This window comes from Saccostrea echinata, unplaced genomic scaffold, assembly GCF_033153115.1.
Source record: "Saccostrea echinata isolate AGI-Se365-2 ecotype Australia unplaced genomic scaffold, CSIRO_AGI_Sech_v1 ptg000029l, whole genome shotgun sequence".
NCBI classification, from domain to species: domain Eukaryota; kingdom Metazoa; phylum Mollusca; class Bivalvia; order Ostreida; family Ostreidae; genus Saccostrea; species Saccostrea echinata.
Window position 1 is genome coordinate 5,706,385 of NW_026889778.1, and position 21,870 is coordinate 5,728,254.

The 21,870-nt window shown below is 35.1% G+C and overlaps 1 protein-coding gene across 1 annotated transcript; it reads left to right on the top strand.

Moving 5' to 3' along the window:
• Position 1: 1 nt before the first annotated feature.
• LOC133195522 (probable inactive serine/threonine-protein kinase slob2) lies at positions 2–21,492 on the top strand. Its single transcript, XM_061331386.1, has 14 exons — positions 2–266; positions 1,766–1,836; positions 2,356–2,450; positions 3,036–3,113; positions 3,428–3,579; positions 4,047–4,157; positions 4,750–4,845; positions 5,214–5,299; positions 5,396–5,502; positions 5,706–5,803; positions 19,093–19,149; positions 19,513–19,578; positions 19,790–19,848; positions 20,814–21,492. Exons 1-14 carry the CDS (start codon positions 228–230, stop codon positions 21,139–21,141), a joined length of 1,443 nt encoding a protein of 480 aa, XP_061187370.1. The 5' UTR covers positions 2–227; the 3' UTR covers positions 21,142–21,492.
• Positions 21,493–21,870: the final 378 nt, after the last annotated feature.

The window sequence follows — 21,870 nt, forward strand, 5'->3', positions numbered from 1 at the left end:
AGTTGGCATGCCGGATGAATAGGATAATTTACTCGGGTTTCTTCTATATATTAAAGAAAAAAAAAACAACAATTTCTGTTATTTGAGCTATGGTAAATAATGAAATTTGTAATATTCTTCGAACAAATCATTTTTCAGGACTATTTATTTCGGTCTCGGAATGCAAACTTTGGCCTTCACTAATCATATGATCGCTTTACAACAGACGACAAAAGGGCCATGCAAGAATGTCGGATTTTTTCCAGTTTCTTAAAGATCACATCTATGTAAGACTTCATATATGATTATATGCTATCACTTGTATTTTGTTGTTGTTAAAGTACTAATCATGGGTTTAAAATGTCATATTTTAAGCAACTTTCCATTTGAAGTGATTGCCATATAGGCCTATATACTATATGATCATGAGTACATTTATCTGTTTATATAGTGCATATATGAAATATTTACTCAGATGCCTTTATATTTATTCACTGATTCTGGTTGATCAGGATTTTGTAACTTATTACAAATACTCATCAAACTTAATTCATTTAACATTATATATCATTTTCTGTTTCAGATTGAAATTATATTTTAAGGTAGTATGGGATACCTCTACGTTATGACGTATTTCCGTTTGAAGTATTGTTTTGATTTGCATGAGTGCTTATTATCGGGTCAAAATTTGTAGATACACCGTTGAAAAGAACACTCTGAAGCCTATTTCAATGCAAGTTCTCACAAGTCGGCATTTTAAGTAAAAACAGACAAAAAAATCGCAAGTATATAAATTTACTTATAATTGTACAACGGACATTTAAAAAAGCAAACCCCTGTAAAAGGTAGTTTCAACATTGCTGCTTTTGAACACTTTTAAGCAAAAGCTGTATTTCAATTGTTTGAGTAACTGTACAGCACCTTGTGTGCGGTGAGGCATGGATAAGTGCGATTACTTCACATTGTGCTGAATTATCACCAATCAATTATCACGTTAACCAGAGCTGGACTTTTTTGTTATTTAATTCAAGAAGTAACTGTTTGGTCACAAATCAGCTAGCTGTTGTATATAGTCCCAAAACGTTCAGATGAATGCAATTGCTCTGAACAAGACACGTCCTGGAAAGCGATTGTCCATGCATTGTTTTCAAAACCGCTCAAAGTTGAAAACTACAAAGTGCGACTTTTTTATGGTTGGGAAAAAATGCTCATCATTTCTAGAATAGCACCCAGGTTTTTTCAACCCTTGGAAAATAAAGAAGGATAACTCTTCCGCTCGGATCTTTTAATTCAAAAAATTTTATATGCATTTTATATTTTCCATTTATATATATATTTTCAATTTGTTTATTTCACTTTGCTAACATATTAAGATACATTCTTATTGTAGACTTTCATGAAATGTTATCCGTCTGTTTTCAAGAAATAAAGTTTTCCCAGTTTTTTACGCTTATTTTTTGTTGAAAATTAAAAAAATACTAAGACATATTTCTTGTCATTTTTGTTTTTATAAACACTTTATATTAGCAAACGCCTGCCTATAATATTAAGCTTATGAAAAAAGAATTATGCAAGAAAAAAAATCGTTTTTGTATTTCTCATTAAAATAATAAAAAAATTATTAAAATTACACTTTAATATACTGAAAGGTGGGGGTATTTCAAATCCTTCTAATTTGGGTACATAAATATGTAGGAGAAGTTTCGTTTGGTATCCCATACCACCTTAATTTGAAAGTTGTTTTTTTTTTTTTGAAAGATGTGCTTTTGAACTTTTTTCACTGTAGATCCCGATTCTGGTTGGATTATTTGTCCTGTCCCTGATACTCCTTCTGATCTGGTGGTGCTGTAGAAACAGGTAACAGAAATCCATACATAATGTCGCAAAAGCATAAGGTCTTTTTATAGGATCGCTATAATTATTCAAGCAATGTCAAATAACAGTCTTCTTGACCTTTTTTGTTATGTTCATCAACAGTGTGCTTCATTGACATTTTTGTCCCCAGACACCATGGACACTTTCACTGAAAGTGGGTGATATTAATTTGAAATATTTTATAACAACTCCCAGTGGCCTCGAAAAGACCCATATTGATTTTGAGGTCAATGGTTATGGTCAGAAATACATATTACATAAATAATTTTTTGATGATAATTTTAGTTTTTCTGTTAGCTTTTGCAATAAACTTTAGGCCATGAATTTTTCTAACTTTAAAAAGACTCCTATTGACTTTAAGGCGAAAAGCTAGAAGGTCAAGGTTGACTTTTTTTTTCTCCTTCTCCATCTGCATATTTTTCCCAGTTCTTCCACCCTCTTCTTTTTTCCTTAAGCAGGGAATACAAATTCTCTGAATTAGCTGGTTTGTTCTCTGATTAGGAATAGGTACTTATATCAGCCACTGAACACCCATGATGTGGCTCTGTATGACCGGATGTACAACAACCAGAAACAAACAGAAGAAAAAGTTCAAGGTAACAGTCTAATAAATTAATAATCTGATTAACACTTGAAAATTATGCATATCCCATAACTGATCATCCAAATAAGCTAAGATTTTTAGAAATAATTAATGCATAGTCATTTTGCAAGTTTTGTTGGAATTCTTTCAGTTTTGTTTCACTTTTACAAATGTAAGGAGACCAATAGGGGTTTTCATTGCAAAACATTTGTTCAGAATAGGGAAAGATTTAAAGCATATTTAAACTTTTAAAGTAATTTTTTCAACAAAATTTATTAAATTTAACAAAATCAAGAAATCACAGGTAAAAAATCTTAATTACATATTTTTTAAAACTAATTATTTCTTAACAATTTTTCAAGTGATAGGTAGAAGGACATTGTTATAGTGTGTTTGTGACATTAATATGATAATTAAAACTTCTTTAAGAGGTGGTCATAAAAAGTGTTATAAAAGAAAAGGCATAAGCTCTTTTAAAAGATCTTAAAACCCCAATCAGCTCCCTTAATTTATTTCCTGACTCGGCCTTTTTTCCATTTTTTTTTTCTGCAGACATTTATGTCTCTGACTCGGCCTTTTTTCCATTTTTGTTCTGTAGACACAGCCTGGATGAATGCTCAGTACTACCTACGATCTCATTCACAGTTCAACAAACTTGAACAGCTTAATCAACTAGGTAACATCCTCTTGACTTTGAAAGTCAGTGTTTATTTTTGTTAGGAAATGTACTATTGTTTTATTTCTTTTAAACTTAAATCTGTATTGCCTAAGTTGTGTTTGAATTGTCCACCATTATCAAAGTTTGCATAAAATTTGAAAAAAGTGCCAAATATTGAATTTGCAGATTCAACTTCACTTTTCTTTGTTTGCATGATAATTCGTGAAAATTAGATTTTTCTGTATGACTGGCACTTCTTATTTACCTATCTGTGCTCTCTATTATTTGTGAAATAGAAAAGTGCATTTCAAAAATTTCTTTATTAAAAACAGGAAGCAGATCTGAGAAACAATGGTTTCGTGTCAGCGATCAGAGAAGAAAGTCCGAGTGTGTCCTGAACACGCTTCCACGCCCGGATAAATATCTTCTGGAATTTGACATAAAAACCAGAAAAGTGTTGAAAGAGCTGTTTAACCTTTTGAGGGTTAGTAATACATATATCTTCTGATCACTTCAGAAGAGGAAGATGATATTGAAAATCATGTTTTATTTACTAAAAGTTTATTTCTTAATAATTTTGAGAGATTGTCTTGACATGAAAATAAAATTCTACTGAATATTAACAGAGAACTTACTCATTACTGAACAGTTGGAAATAAATATACATGTATTGTGAATAAATAAATGCTACTGTCTTCTGAAAGTAAGGTTACTCAAAATAAAATGAACATGTCATAAGAGGGATGTATTTGTTAAAATCATATCTTATAAATAAATATAATGTTTAACTCTCATATTATGAAAACATTGTTCCTGTAGATTAAATGTAATGATTTACAAAATGTACTCTTTCTACATTATGGGGGAGGGTAACTAGGGGTAAGAAAATAATCCTGTTATAAATGTATCTCTGGTTAGAAGCTGTCTTGTTTATACCTTTGTGTATTGCAGCATCCATACATATTTCCTATGATAGAGTTTGACTTTGTGATCGATCAGAATTTTGTGGTTATTATTCAGCCTGTTTGTAACAAAGGATCACTCAAGGATGTCATATATCAGGTAATGTCTTTAAAGTTTAATATCTAAAAACATCTTGAAGTTCTTAAATACAGTTGAGCTTTGATATCTGGAACTCCAATATCTCAAAGACCATGGATATGTTGAAGTGATTTGAAAGTCCCAACACTATTTCCTTATTGTATTTTAAAGTCAATATCTCAAATCTTCTGATATCTCAAAGTCAATATCTCAAATCTTCTGATATCTCAAAGTCAATATCTCAAATCTTCTTATATCTTAAAGTCAATATCTCAAATCTTCTGATGTCTCAAAGTTTTTTTCTTTGTCCCTTTGAGTTTGAGATAGCAAAGTTTGACTGTAATTTGAAGGGAAAGTCTTGTACAGCTAATTAAAATATTAGAACTATGAATTGTTTTATTTCCTGACAGAATCAAATGTCTTTTTTTTTTATAGAAAAAAATTTAATAAAAAAGGTTTTAAATGTTTCTTTATTCAGTGAGTGATTTAGGAAACACTTGAATAAACAGAGCTTTTCCTTCAGAACTCAACTTAGAGTGAGCTGTCTTTGTCAGCCTGTTAGGTGTCTGTGTAGTATATCTAGAGTACACTGTTCTATTATTTCTTTTTACAGAGTCGTTACTACACATCCTGGCATGATAAATACAAAGTACGAAGTCGCGGTCTAGGTATACAACAGGTAGCAGTGTACGGAAAACAAATTTTACAGGTAGATCCACTAATGGAAGGTTATATAACATTAACATCTTCATTATTCATCATAGTAAAGTACCGTATATACTCGCCTATAAGTCGGATTTTTGGGAGTTAAACTTTGGTCCAAAACTCTATGTCCGACTTATAGGCGAGTTATGAAAAGATTGGTATCTTAGAAGGACAATCCCTCTAAAATAAGCTTCAAAAATACAACCGACTTATAGGCGGACCAACTTATAGGCGAGTATATATGGTATTGAGTTCTATCTCCAGGGAAGCCCCCCTCTCTCTCTTCCTCTCTCTCTCTTTCTCTCTTTCTTTCAATCTCTCCCTCTCTCAATAGGTATTATTTATCAGTAATTTACCTTTATCCTAATACAGGGTCTATTATACATGGAAGAGAAGGAGTTACCTCCCCATGGGCATCTTCACAATGGAAACATTATGTTTGATAATGGGGTCTGCAGGTAGAATAACTCTAAAGATATGTATGTCTTAATCAGAAAACATTTGATAATCAGCAGGTGGACTGCATAACTTCTATTTTCTCTGTATTTTGACAGAATAACAGGGTATGAGAACAGTTTCCTTGGTTTGAAGTCCAAACTTTCCATAATGGCAAGGAAGAAACTAAAGGAACAACCAGAGGCGATTGATGTCCTTTCCTTTGGTAATACTTAGTCTAAATTATGTAGACTATATCAAATAAAATACACATTCACTGTAAAATTAGTACATACATTTACAGGTTGATAAGGAATCCAATAATCTCAAACTATTTTCTTTTATTTAAATGTCCTTATTGTGTGTTACCTTTATAGTTCTCAAGGGGCAACTCAATTTTATGGTATGATATTTTGTATGATTTTACAGGTCATGTGTTTTACGAGATGTGTACAGGGTCAGAGCTTGACTCCGCCCACCCAGAGCCTCGACATCTCAGTGTCATCAACAACGCAGAAATTGTATCGGTAAGGTGTAACATTTAGCTTGATTTATTTCTATGCCGCAGACAATCTGGCATCAATTCCAGGCAATTGACTGCCTGTATATCAAAACTCACACTTAACTTTTCACACAGTAATAAAACTTTGCGAGATTTATTTCATGTTCAAACTTCAATATATTGATAAGGATTTGATTCAGCATTTTGTGTGGTGGATCAAAGGATGTTGATGTGTGTAGATTTGACCCTTTATGAAGAATTATTTATATATTTTGTTTAAAGATATTTGTCAGGTGTCCTCAATTTATAGTTGTGGGAATTTTTGTATATGTTAAGTTTCAATCCTTAAAGTAGAATGCTTTATCCACGTGTAGGCCTATAGGTCTCTCCATTAATTTTTTTCCATCTTAATAATGACGTCGACATTCACCCCAAGCTAGTGGCAGGCAGTAATTATTTACAGTAAACCATAGAAAATAAACCAAAACATAAAGTACCCAAGCTTATTGTGTGGAAAGTTGTTTTTCTTTTATTTATTTGTTTTTTTTCTTTCTTTTGGCTATGAAGTATAAGATATGGAATCTTTCTTGTGTCAGACATTAAAATAACTTAACAGTTATTTATTGATAATTCATCATCCAAATATAAAAATTAAGAAAAACTCATAATATATCTATATTATACTTCTTATGATTAGTTGTAATTACAAGCCTAGAAAGATATCATTTATATTTTAAATCTTTTAATTCTATAATTTATTATTTTGTTTAATAATTAATATTCTTTGAACTCTTAACAAATGTTTAAAAAAAACTTTTCATGAATAGGAATTGATCTAAGAAAACATTTTTTAAAAATGATTTAAACTCTTATTTAATACATATACTATGTTCTAAAAATTTCATTTTTTTTCAATTTATTAAGTAAATGTTCTGCTATCAAATCTTTATTATTAATTGTTGATCAAATTCTCACTTTGAAAATTCAACACATTGAAATAATTATCTATATTTTATCAATAATTACCATCATTGGTCAGCATCTCACTTTTAGAGGTGGTCTGTTACCTATTATTGGTCAATTATTATAAATCATCATGATCTTTTTTCTTTGATCTGTTATCTTTTGTGTATTAATTATGACCCATCACAGACTAGCTTATCACTTTGATCCTAACAGCACAAGGACACCTCACCAAGCATCCCCTTAATGACCCAAGCTAATTGACCTGCTTAATAAAAGGGAGGTGTTAAGACTCTAAATAAACCAATCAGTAATCAGTTTTGGATTCATTAACCAATCATAGAAAAGGATATATACTTTCAGCCAATGAAAATTTAATTAAGCAGTCCAAGCTGATTTCTAGCAGAATTTGGGGGTACAAATAAGCCTGCAGAATTCAGTGTTGACAATTCACCATTGTGATCCAATCTAAGCTATCATAGTGCTAATAAGTGAGATTGCAATCTGATAAATTTAATCAATTGTGCTTTGTGCATCAGTTGAATTAATCCCAGTGTGGTATTATCCTCAGCTTGTTGTGTGTTATATAGTGAAAAAGTTAATGTTTTAGTATTGTTTTGTGAAGTGTTTCAGTGTTGTGTAGTGCTTCAGTGTTGTGTAGTGTTTCAGTGTTGTGTAGTGCTTCATTGTTGTGTAGTGCTTCAGTGTTGTGCAGTGCATTCAGTGTGTCATCATGGCTGCTCGTGCATCTTCCCCAGTCATCGAGATCAACTTCGCCACCACCCTAGAAGACGTCATCAAGGCCACCATCTTTGACGATGCCCCGCCTTCACCGCAGCCTTCCAGCACCTCCATCCAGACCACCCTCAACACCAGTGCAGCTGAGACCAGATTTGATGAGTGCCTGAATTCCCTCATCAGTGATCATCCCACACCAGAGAAATCCGCAGACAACGACCTCCAGCTAGCTCTACAGTGTCTCCATCCTTCAGCACCAGAGAAGATCTGTGACGACAACACCATCTCCTCTACGGAAATCTTCAGTGCCCTCCAGACCATCTTCCGCTATGAAGCCAAGTCATCCACACCATCAGTGCTCATCAAGTCTGTTCAACCAGAGCTGTCTACTTCCCAACGTGAACAACAGCTTCTTCAGAGATTCAACGTCCTTCATCACCATCACCCTCAGCAGATCAACGACTTGTCATCATTCTTCAAGTACCAGAGTGCCCAAGTGGAGACAGACCGCTACTGTGCCCTTCATCAGAACTCCAACCAGCCACATCACATCAGAGAAAGCATCAACCAACACTACAACATCACCCACCATCGCATCATGGACCGTGTGGAGAACAGCCTACAGATCCTGGAGGAGAATCTACCCCAGCCATCACCCATCAACACCAAAACTACCACCACACAGACCAACAGCCAGATCAACAACCTCCGCACCAGACCGTCGCTATCCCAGAAGTCTGTTCAGCTGATGGAGAAGTGGTTCTACAGTCATCTAGAGCATCCCTACCCATCGTCCGACATCATCGAGGAGCTGGCCAGGAGAGGAGGGATCAAGGAGGAGCAGGTCAAGAAGTGGTTCTCCAACAAGAGGAACAGGAGCCGGAGGTCATCAGGGGTCAACAAGAGGAAGGTGTCCAGTGTCAACAAGAGTGTGCCATGCTTCTGGTGATTGTGTTGTAGAAGATTGGTTGTGTCAAAAATAGTGGGTGTAATTCTGATGATTGTGTTCTAGAAGATTGGTTGTGTCTAAAACGGTGGGTCTCCATTCTGGTGATTGTGTTTGTGCATCAGTGAAATTCTCCAAGGGAAAAAGGTGAAGAAGTGGTGGTGAGTATTTAGTGCTCAGTGTTGTGTGAAGTTCTGTATATAATTGATATGTAGTGCTTTATATAGATTTAGTGCTGTGAACTATAAGTGCTATCATGTTTATTTTAATATTGTTTGAGTTTCATTTATACAGTGCTTCTAATTTTATTTATGAATGTTTGAATGTTGTAGAATATATGAATAAATAAAAGATCTAATGAAAAGAGGGTTTTTGTCTTCTTTGTCATGATTAAGAAAGGAAAGAATACACTGTATACATAATATTTTGGTGGTGTATTCTATTTAGCACTTTTGGCAGAAAGCAGCTTCTGCTAAATCAAGTACATTGCTCATAGTCTTGTATACTATATTATATATCATACTAATAAGATTAGTCATATAAAAGAAGTATCCTCAAATACTTCATCTAGTGGAATTACCTGATAACCCTTAGAATGGACTAGCCAAAGGGTATGTAAGGCAAAGCTATGGGAAAGTAAGGCATTCAGAATCTAACCAAAGAAGTTGAGTGATGAATCAGCAATAAAGATCAATAAAATTGAATCCATAACATATGTGTAGGGGATTGAATACACGTATATTTAGACATAATTCCCATTTATTAGTATTAGTATATAAGGATGGGATGTTTCCTAATTTACAACATATATAAGAATATATAGGAATCATCTTGAAAAAGATCTGTTCAATAACAACAAAGCCATGATTAGTCATTATAATAGAAGCATCCTCTGGTTGTGTAGATTCAAATTTGTTCAAATTTATGGTGGTTGGGAAATATAAAATCATTAAAATTATTCTGTTTAAGAACAGCAAAGCAATGATTATTAATATTTGATATGGAAGCATCCTGAGGTAGTGTAAATTAAAGTTTGTTTCCCCCCACCCCCTGTACTGAACTGTTTTCTGCTCTTTCTAGCCAATGTGCTCAGGTGAGCGATGCAGTCCATGGGCCTCTTGTTATTAATCACATTTTGTATAAACATATGTGTAGTATGCTCATTTGATAATTCTGGGGACTTTTGTGAAATCCATGGATGAAATATGTGCAAGAAAAGAATGTTGAACCTTTCAGAATAAAAGAAATTCACTTTTCCTAGTTAATGAAGTAAATTTCAATCCTTAAAGTAGAATTAATTAAGCCCCTGTTTGCCTAATCTTCATGTAGGCCTAGGTTTCACTATTAATTTTTTTTTTTATTTTCTCAATAATGAAGTTTACCCCAAAGCTAATGGAGGCCAGTAATTATTTACAGTAAACCATAGAAATGAAACCAAAAACATATTAAGTACCCAAGCTTATTGTGTGGAAAGTTGTTTTTCTTTAATAATTAATTATTTTTCTTTTTGGCAAAGAAGTATAAGATATGGGATCTTTCTAGTGTCAAACATTAAAATAACTTTACAGTTATTTATTGATATTCATAATCCAAATATAAAATATAAGAAAGAAAAGTCATAATATTATACAATTATTGCTGGTTTTGAGGTCAATAAGATGATTTAGACACCCAAGGAGTACAATATTCACCTAGGTTGAAAGGCGAGGTGAATATTGTACTTCAAATGTGGCTAAATCATCATATTGACCCAAAAAACAACAATAATTGTTTTTATTACATGATTCAATGAATAAATGACACACTCTTTAAGCAACCCAATATATGCCATCTTACTTGTTTGCATTTACTGAAGTACTAGCCAAACATAATGTGAGAAATGAGGTTAAAAAAACATAACCAGTTGTATTATATTAGAATTTTTAATTCTATTTTAGGTGCAATCTAGAAAAAAATAAATGTTAGGCACATATACAGGATTGATTTTGAAAAGGGGTATTATAAGGGGGAAAAAAATTACAACTTACCTGAAAAACAAATCTTTGACTAGCCCCTCCCCCCCCCCCCCCCTCAATGAAAAGAATTCTCCCAACTCAAAATTTTTTTTGGTAGTATGTGAAGTCCATAAATGAGGTGAGGAGGGCTTTCATTGAAAATGTTTACCCTTAAAATTTAAATTAAAAACTACATTCTCAAAAGGTGGGGAGAGAGGCAGGCCTCTTGCAACCCCCCACCCCCACTTACTTACTTAGGCCTGTCGTTCCATAAGGAACATAGACCATCGATGACAGTCCTCCAATGAACTCAATTCTGGGCTGCTTTCACTGCATCCTGCCAGGTCATATCCTGTGCCTTTAGTTCTGACTCTGAGTCACGCCTCCAGGTGTTTCTTGGACGTCCCCTTTTTCTTTTGCCCTGTGGGTTCCAAGTCAGGGCCTGGTGTGTGATACTGGATGGTGGCTTCCTTAGCGTGTGTCCAATCCAGCCCCACTTCCTCTGTCTGATTTGTACATCCATTGATTCCTGTCCTGCTCTTTTCCATAGTTCTTCCAATTGAGATCCTTTCAGGCCATCGGATGTTGAAGATGAGCCTGAGACAGGTGTTGTAGAATGTCTGGATCTTTTGCAGGATTGCTTTGGTCAATCTCCACGTCTCTGTGCCATACAGTAGGATGGACTTTACATTAGAGTTGAGGATCCGCAGTTTGGTGGTAATGCAGATGTTCTTTGAGGCCCAGATGTTCTTTAGCATGGTAAATGCAGTTCTTGCCTTGACAATTCTTGACCTGATGTCAAGGTCCCTGATGTCACACCCCCACCCCTCACCCAAAAATCTATGTGCCTTAATGTTATGTTCTTGTGCATCAGTTTGGAATTTCCCAATCTATTTTAAGTCTTAATGTGGAGGGAAAAAATCCTTATATTCACCTGGAAGGTCATGTGCAAGTGAATATAATGTAGTACTTTTTCTACATTGTTGGATCTCAGCCAATCAGAGATAAAGGAATTATTCAATCATATAATAAATCTGTATATTTTTGATAAATTGCTATTACAAACCTGGAGAAGTCAAATTTATATTTAAGCTTGTAATCCCATAGTTTATAATTCATTTATTTTTAGGTCACCTGAGTCACTCAGATGACCTATTGCTATCTCTTATGTCCGTTGTCAAATGTGCGTTGTCCGTCATTCTGAAAGGGCTGAACCAATTCCAACCAATTTTGGCATATAGTATGTATGAGTGAAGGGGAACAAAATTTGTGAAATTCATGACCCCCACACCCCTGGGGCCTGAGGGATGGGGCTAAAACCATCAAAATTAATGCAATCTCTAAAAGTCTTCTTTACTCCTGGACATCAAGCAGTCAAACTGTTATCATGATTGTAATTAGCATTGAGCCCTCTACCTAAATTGTGAAATTCATGGCCCCAGGGTCAGGGGTTCTGGTGCTAGGGTGGGGCTCTGTTGAATATATAGTGAAAATGCATCATTTCTTTAAAAATCTTCTCCTCTGCTCCTGGGTATTAAGCTGATAAACTAAGTGCATAGTTATGATGAGCAAAGGTACATTATCCAGAATTGTCAATTTTAAGGCCCCTGGGTCAGGGGTTATGGTGTTAGGGTGGGGCTCTATTGATTAAATAGTGAAAATGCATTAATTTTTTGAACATCTTCTCCTCTGCTCCTGGGTATTAAACCAATGAACTATGTACATGGTTATGATGAGGAAGGGTGCCTCTTCCAAAATTTTGAATTTCATGGCCTCTGGGTCAGGGGTTCTGGTTTTAGGATGGGGCTCTATTGATTATATAATGAAAATGTATTAATTCTTTAAAAATCTTCTCCTCTTCTCCTGGATATTAAACCATGAACTTTTTATGTAGTTATAATGAGGAAGGGTACCTCTTTGAAAATTTTGAATTACATGGCCCCTGAGTCAGGGGTACTGGTGTTAGGGCGGGGCTCCAATGATTATATAGTGAAAATGCATCAATTCTTTGAAAATCTTCTCTTCTGCTCCAGGATATTATACCAAAATAAGTACATAGATATAATGAGCAAGGATGTTTCTTCCAGAATTGTGAATTTCAAGGCCCTTTGGTCAGGAGTATCGGGGGTGTGGAGGGTGGGGGCTCTAATAATTATATACTAAAAATGAATTAATGCTTTGAAATCTGCTCCTTGGTATTAATCAAGTTAACATTTATGATGAGCAAAGGTGCCTTTTTCAAAATTGTGATATGTGTCCCTAGGGTCAGGGGTTCCTGTGGGGTGGGGCACTACTGATTATATAGTGGAAAGGCAATTTTCTTTGTTCCTCTGCTCTTCCTCTGGGTATTAAGTAATCAAACTAAGCATGCTAAGAGTATAATTATGATGAGCAATGGTGCCTCTTTCAGAATTGTGAATTTCATGGCCTCTAGGTTAAAACACCAACCAATTTCAATTGTTGGAAAGTTGTTATATGATACTCGGGTGACCTATAAGGCCCGTGGACCTATTGTTTAATATCCTCGCCATTGTCTGTAAATTAGCCTCTAACTTAAAATTACCAGTTTGGCACAAAGCAACCTCACTACAGATGATATAAATAGCCATAAATCATCTATGCAACCGGAACTTATCAATTTACTGAAATATGAAATATTCTCAGTTGAAAAATGAATCTTATTTATCAGGAACTTTGTAACATTATTGTCAATACTTCAAAAATATGCATTCCTCAGGCAGGTTAAATCTGCATATTCCACCATGGACGAAGGAGGTTAAACAACTACATTCTATTGAACGGAACCTCTGATGCATCTGAATACATGAGGGAAGACCAAGGGGCATGAGTTTTGACTCGTATCGTAATCGAAATTAGAAATGTGCCAAAAGAAAATTATGGATGCACTCACCATTCAATATGAAAATTACATGGGGAATGTCTATCAAGACCTAGATGAAGTGGCAGAATGTTTTGGAAGCTAGTTAAAAGACAGAAAGTTAAAATCTCTTTTACATAACCAGATATTATTTCAAATGGAGTGTCTTATTGAGATCCATCAGGTGTTGCACATGCATTTGCCACCTACTTTGAAAACATATACCAGTATACTTCATCCAGAGACTCCTCATTTGACAAAAGCTTTTACTTTCTTATGGAATCATGATACACCAACATCAAAAAACAGTGTTTCCAATCATGCAATGACCTTTTGACCAGCCCAATCTCTACCTCTGACATATCAGTAGTCTTAAACAACCTTAAAAGCCATAAAGCTCTTAAGGACCAGACCTTATTACATACAAACATCTAATTTTCTGAGGTGATTTCATGATTTTATTTATTGTTAAAATCTTTAACTTTATAATACACCTTGGAAAAATACCAGAATTCTAGGCACAAGGATTCATCATACCTGTATTTAACGGTGGAGTCAAACCCAAAATATCATGTGCTAGCTATTGCCTGTTGCTTTGCTATCATGCTTTCGGAAAATTTTTAAAATGTAATGCATTCAAGAATTTCTGATTTTATTATTAATCATGACTATTTTCAAAGCAAACAACAGCAAGGTTTTCAAAAGCAACTGGGTTGTTTAACCGCTTACTTTAACATGCACAAGACCATTTTTCATAACATTGAACAAGGCAGAAATGTCTACATTAGCTTTATAGACAGTTTGAAAGCTTTCGACATGGTATGGGTCGCCCGTGTGGCACAGTGGTTAGAATGTCTGCTCTAGAGTCGCAAAGTAAGGAGTTGATCCTTAGGTCGCTGGTTTGAATCCCACTGTTGGACATGGAGACCGGTCCTTTGGATGACACTGCATAAACTGACGTCCCGTGTCACAGTAGGTGCCGGCACAAAAAAGATCCCTCACTGCTCAATGGCCTTAAGTGCCGAGTATAGGACAAAATTTGCAGCTCTCCACTGGCAAGTGGTGGCGTCTCCATATGAGTGAAAAATTCTTGAGAGGGGCATTAAACAAAATACAATCAATCATTCAATCGACACGGTATGGAGACATGGTCTCCTTGTTAAATTGCATGAATTATTGCGGGTAGACTTTGGTCCATTATGAATGATTGTCATACAGATACATCTAGTGCAATCGTTGTTAATCAAAAGCAATCTAACTGGTTTCCAGTTCTACAAGGAGTACAATAAGATGGGGTTTTGTCATTCTTCTTATATCTTGTGTACATTAATGAACTTGTTGTCAATCTCGAAGAAATCTAACATAAATGCCGGCACATTTGGCACAACTAGTAATTCCCCCACATTAGCAGATGATATTGCTTGCATTGAAATAACCCCAGCTGCCCTACAAAATATGCTTGATATTTCATATGAACATTCTAGAAAATGGCACTTTTCCTTCAATACTCTAAAATCATGTATATTACAATTCGGTACCAAAGGTTCCAAAATTGATCAAGATTGCATTTGGAAACTTGGTGACACCACAGTTCCTTGCTCCAAAATATATAATCACCTACGGATCATTATCAACAACAAACTCAACCTTTCGGATAGAATTCTGTCAGCATGTCACAAAGGGCATAAATCATATTATGCACTTAACAATATTGGATCTATATACCTTAATCTGCCCGCCTTATCACATCTTTATAAGTCAGTTGTACTGCCCACAGTCCTCTATGTTTGTGAGCTATGGAAAAACCTTTCTACAACTGATTACCAATGCCTGAATATTTTTCAACATTATATATGTAAAAATGCTCAGAGCCTTCCTACAAAGACAAGATCTGATATCTGTGAGAGTCTTTTCAATGTTCTACCTATTAAATCAGAGATAAGACGTCTGTAAACTGCTTTTTCTCGGGTGACTGTTTCATGGATCATCGCTCTCTCTCAAAGAAGGTCTTCCTGACACGTTTTATATACTGCAAATGTACAATTTTCCGAGTGGGATTAATTTACGCTATGTACGCGGTCACAATTTTTCCGCGGATTTTGTCACAGCGTACTTAAGATTCATTCAGGATATGTAATGACAATCTAAGAAATCAGCGTAATTTTATACTCGCGGATTGAACAGAAATTGTGATTCCATGGAATTATGACCCCCTGGAATAAAGTACGTTCACAGTATTCATTTTGGAGGACTTTCCAGTTGTTGGTTTCATACCTGATGATATCACAGTTTTTCTACCTATAACCTTACTGAATACCTGCAAACCTGGCTCATAAATGGTTGAACTTCATTTCCAGCTAAACAATTCTGGAAAAAGATTGTGAGATCTTCAGTGTCTAAACAACATAAAACACAACGAAACAATAGAATATGAAACAACAGTGATTTTTACTGTTTTCTGTCTATAACCCAAAATAAGAACCTGTTTCATTTGGTTAGTTCCTTCAAAATCGTACGAAATCCTGTTATGTAAATTTATTTGTAAACTCATAGCAGCAAGTCCCCCTGAACAAACTCCAGATATCTGCAGATTCTGTGGTGAAATCTTTCTAGATATTTTTATGTACATCACCTGGTCTTGCTGGCTAAAATCAGATTTACACATAGCTGTTGGTGGGATGACATTTAATTTCCAATAACTTTGATGTCCACCTCTCTGCAGAAATTTGTGCAATGACAGATGACGAGATATTTGTTTTTCTTCTTGGATGTAATTCCGTTCATTTACTATCCGGAAAAGATCTACAGCAACTTAATATGATCAACTTTCAATACAAGCAAAATGTTGCCAGGTTTACAACTGGGCCCTTCAATTCAAGTAGCAAATTTGTCAGGCCACCACTCTCACAATTTTGTAAATGTATCAATACTATTTATTTAGTATTTTACTTTATTTTTTTTTATTTTTTCCCCTTCCATCCTGCTCGTTTTGCCATTTATTTGCAAGTTATATTGTGTTTTGTATTTATCTGTTCAATATATTTATTATGTGTGTATGCTTACAGTCATGTAAATTTAATGTTTTCAAATAATCCTCAAATGAGGGAAATAAAGAATGAATGAATCTTTTTAAAAAATCAATTTGAACTCTCATATTCTGTATCATGTTCTAAAAAATTCAATTTCATTCAATATTTTAAGTAAATGTACTGTTTTCAAATCATTTTTATTATTGATGGTTGATCAAATTTCAACACATTAAAATCATTAGATCTATTATTGATCAATTATTACCATCATTGGTCAGCATCTCACTTTGATAATTCTGTAGAGGTGGTCTGTTACCTATTATTGGTCAATTATTATAAATCATGATGATCTTTTCTCTTTGATCTGTTATCTTTTGTGTATTAATTATGACCCATCACAGACTACCTTATCACTTTGATCCTACCAGCACAAGGACACCTCACCAACCATCCCCTTAATGACCCAAGCTAATTGACCTGCTTAATTAAAAGGAAGTGTTAAGACTGTAAATAAACCAATCAGTAATCAGCTTTGGATTCATTAACCAATCATAGAAAAGGGGATATACTGTCAGCCAATGAAAATTTAATTCAGCAGTCCAAGCTGATTTCTAGCAGAATTTGGGGGTACAAATAGGCCTGCAGAATTCAGTGTTGACAATTCACCACTGTGATCCAATCTAGGCTATCATAAATCTAGAACGTGAAAGCTTGCATTCTGATTAATCAATTGTACTCTGTGCAACAATTAAATTAATCCCAGTGTGGTAATATTCTCAGCCTTTTGTGTGTTATGTAGTGCTTTAGTGAAATACTTCATTTTTTAGTGTTGTGTATCATTTTAGTGTTTTTCAGTGTTTCAGTGTTTTGCAGTGTTTCAGTGTTGTGCAGTGCTTTCAGTGTGTCGTGATGGCTTCTTGTGCTTCTTCCCCAGTCATTGAGATCAACTTCGCTACTACCTTAGAGGATGTCATCAAGGCCACCATCTTTGACGATGCCCCGCCTTCACCACAACCTTCCAGCACCTCTGTCCAGACCACCCTCAACACCAGTGCAGCAGAGGCCAGATTCGATGAGTGCCTGGATTCCCTCATCAGTGATCATCCCACACCAGAGAAATCCGCAGACAACGATCTCCAGCTAGCTCTTCAGTGTCTTCATCCTTCAACACCAGAGAAGATCTGTGACGACAACACCATCTCCTCCACAGAAATCTTCAGTGCCCTCCAGACCATCTTCCGCTACGAAGCCAAGTCATCTACACCATCAGTGCTCATCAAGTCTGTTCAGCCAGAGATGTCTACTTCCCAACGTGAACAACAGCTTCTTCAGAGATTCAACAACCTCCATCACCATCACCCTCAGCAGATCAACGACTTGTCTTCATTCTTCAAGTACCAGAGTGCCCAAGTGGAGACAGACCGCTACTGTGCCCTTCATCAGAACTCCAACCAGCCACATCACATCAGAGAAAGCATCAACCAACACTACAACATCACCCATCATCGCATCATGGACCGTGTGGAGAACAGCCTACAGATCCTGGAGGAGAATCTACCCCAGCCATCACCCATCAACACCACAACTACCACCACACAGCCCGACAGCCAGATCAGCAACTTCCGCACCAGACCATCGCTATCCCAGAAGTCTGTTCAGCTGATGGAGAAGTGGTTCTACAGTCATCGAGAGCATCCCTACCCATCGTCCGACGTCATCGAGGAGCTGGCCAGGAAAGGAGGGATCAAGGAGGAGCAGGTCAAGAAGTGGTTCTCCAACAAGAGGAACAGGAGCCGGAGGTCATCAGGGGTCAACAAGAGGAAGGTGTCCAGTGTCAACAAGAGTGTGCCATGCTTCTGATGATTGTGTTTGTGAAACAGTGAAATTCTCAAAAGAAAAAAGGTGAAGAAAGGAAAGGTGCAATTAGTGCTTAGTGAGGATCCAGTGCTCAGTGTTGTGTGAATTTAAGTTGTGTATATAAGTTGATATATAGTGCTTTATATAGATTGGTGGCTTTGATTGAAATACATGTATAAGTGCTATGATGTTTATTTTTACTTTATTTCTCTGTTTCTCTGATATAGTGCTTCTAATTTATTTATTAATGTTTGATTGTTTTTAAGTATTTGAATAAAAAAAATAATTTATGAAAAAAAAGGTTTTTGTCGTCTTTGTTTTGTCATAATTGAGTAAGGAAGGATACACTGTATACATATCATATTTGGCGGTGTACTCTATTTAGCACTTTTGGCAGAAAGCAGCTTCCCCTAAATAAAGTACAGGACTAAATGTCTTTTATGAGTGTATATATATTTACATCCACTGAATATCATCAGCTCCTTTATTTCTTATGAAAACCATTGCTGGTAATCTGTCAGTACCGGTAAATGCTGTTTAGCAAATCACTTACAGAGATTTCTGAAGCAGCGGCTATTCCATCTGCATCAATGAAACATACAAGCTCATGCATATCAATAATAAAATATTCAACCAAGTTTTTTATACAGATAATATACCAATCGTTGGTTGTTAGTATGGGAATTAATGCATTTTATTGTTTAAATTCATATTTAAATTAGCATGTCCAGAAGGAGCTGATCAAATCTTCACTAACTTGTTGGAAATCAATTTCCGCTAAGTATACAGTATTAAAAGGAATTACCTGTATCTTTTGTTAACCAATAAATTGAGCCAGCCCTTGAGATGAGTACCTATATATATGTTTTCTTTGATGATCTTATGAAAGCAAATATTTTTATATTTCAGGTGCTGAATTTTATCTTTGGAGTGGACACAGGGGGCAGATACCCTTCATTGAAAATGGTAATCCGACTAAGGCAACATTTTATGCACATTATATTCTATTGCTTTTGTCCAATGTTTTGTAGAGCATTTTTAAAATAATATATTTCATTAAATAGTATTCAAAAATGAATTAGATGATAGAAAAAAAGATATATGACATTTAAAGGGAGAATGTTAAAAATTGATTAAATAAAAAATTGTCAGACTCTTTTTGCACTTAATTGATTTATTCAGGGTTATTATGAAAAATTAAAATGTTTTGTGTATCAATTATAACCAATCACACACGAGTTCTCTGACTTTGATCTGTTATGTTTTGTGTATTAATTATAACCAATCACACACAAGCTCTATCACTTTGATCTTTTATGTTTTGTGTAGATATTGGAGCTGAGCTTCTTCAAAGCAGTGAAGTTAATGGAGATAGATAAATTTAATCCTGCAAAGGTTTGTATATCTTATTTTTTTCAAAATTCTGATGTATTCATTTAATTAAGTTAAATTCAAAGTTCAAAGATTTTAGAATGTACGTGTTAATAAATACTTTAACTATTTTAATTAGCAGTAAGTCAAGGTATTGAAAAAAAAAATACTACAGACTGAGTTTTAAGGTTTCATTTTGTGAACATCTTCCACCTTATACAGTGTATTTTTGTAGATTCATTTATCTAAAGAAATGAAGAAAGCAATCAAAGCTGTCAGCTCTGGAAAGAAGATGTGAGTAACCTGATATAGAAATCACTGTACCTTTTTGTCTATCCATCAAAGCTTTTTTATATTATAATGCAGCTATAATTATCTTGAGATGTTTAGAAGATGATACCCTCTAAATGTTGAGCTTTCTCAATCAAATGCACATACAGTAAAACATGGTTATAGCAAACATGCTTATAATGAATTTTAGTGTAGTGATTTTCATTCCTTGTAGTTTTTAAACCTGTTGTGAACTGAATGGATATGAACTGAATGGTGAACTGAATGGATATAATGGATATGTACATTTATAATGAAGCAAACTCGTTGGTCCCTGTCACTTTGCTATAAGCATGTTTTACTCTCTAGTTAAACTTCAAGACTGCTGAGAGAAAAAAAAAAGATATTAAGAAATAAAAACAAGCATTCTGAGAGTATTGCATTAGCAATACTAGTCCCCTACCGGTAAGTGTAATCTGGTTCCCATCAAAATTTAAAATGTTGTAATTCCGTCAAAAAAATCATTGAAGCGGAACGTAGCATAAACTTAATTTGTAACTCATCAAGATACACTTACATACCAAAAATCAGCTCAATATCCGCAAGCGTTTAGACAAAAAGTGTGGAAAACCCTTGAAAATTAAAGGGCCGTAATTCCCTCAAAAATCAATGAAGCGGAACGAAATTCAAACTTGATCTGTAACTTATCAATATACACTCACATACCAAAAATCAGCTCAATATCTGTAAGCGTTTAGAAAAAAAGTGCGGAAAACCAAGTGGGACAGACTGACAGACAGACGGACAGACAGACGGACGGACAGACTCCGAGGAAACCTATAGTCCCCTCCGGTTTCACCGGTAGGGGACTAATAATGGATATTTGCAAGATTTTTTGCTTTGTGAATATATGAACATGCTTTTTTTTTAACTTGTTCATGCAAATCTTTTTGTGACAATGCTGTAATATTATCCCTTTCAATTCACAGAAAGAAATTGAAGAGGACAACCTCCTCAGTCAGAATGGAGAGAACAGATTCCAAAACCATGCTTCACAGTGGAGGATCTAGACCTCCCTCACCCCCTCCCCCTGGTGGCCCCCCTGTGGGGGTCCCTCCACCACCACCCCCACCTCCTCCACCCACCAGCCCTGGAGGACCACCACCACCTCCCCCTCCTCAAGCCCCGGTACCTCCACCACCACCCCCAGCATCATCAGGAGGGTCAGCTGGGAGGGCTGCCTTGCTCGGTGATATAAGGTCGGGGACTAAGCTAAAGAAAACTGTAACTAATGACAGAAGTGCCCCGAAGTTGTGAAGAAACAGCATTGATCACAGCCATGGTGACTCAAAACGAAGGGAAATTACTGATGTCTACATTCAACTGCTTGATAGTCTTTAAACAGTATTTTTTCTGTATTGTGTATTTTGAATATTGATGGGTATTCTATTCAACATCATAATTTAAACAACACAAGAATTTCCAATTGATAGAGGTTTATGACTCTGTTTTCTGCAATATTTTAACAATACTCCTATGTGAACATTACCAGTATTGGCTTTACTCTTTGTGATATTATTTTAAACCTGTATAATATTAACTGAAGTATTTTATCAAATTTAACTGAATCATATACTCAGGTGTTTAGTTGGTGTATAATTTATAAATATTCTATATTTCAAATGCATATTTCAAAGAGAATACAAGTCACACGTCCTATGGTATGGACCTCTACTGTCTCGAGGCTTTGATTGATCTTTAAATTGTTCCCATAAAGGTTGTCAATTCTCCCTCTGTACTACTATTATTATGATTTCCCTGTTTTAAAATTGCCATTTCCAAAGGAGAATAATTTTTTTTTAAATCACACTTCATTTCATCATTATATGTACATAAATGTGGTTGTGATGCAGTACAATATGTACATCTGATTTCAAACTAGTGCAATGGATTTATTGTTTGTTATCAGTTTAGATATATATTTTGTTGATGATTTGGTGCCAGATTTTCATTTATCATATTGTTACACATTAAGAGTATATTTGT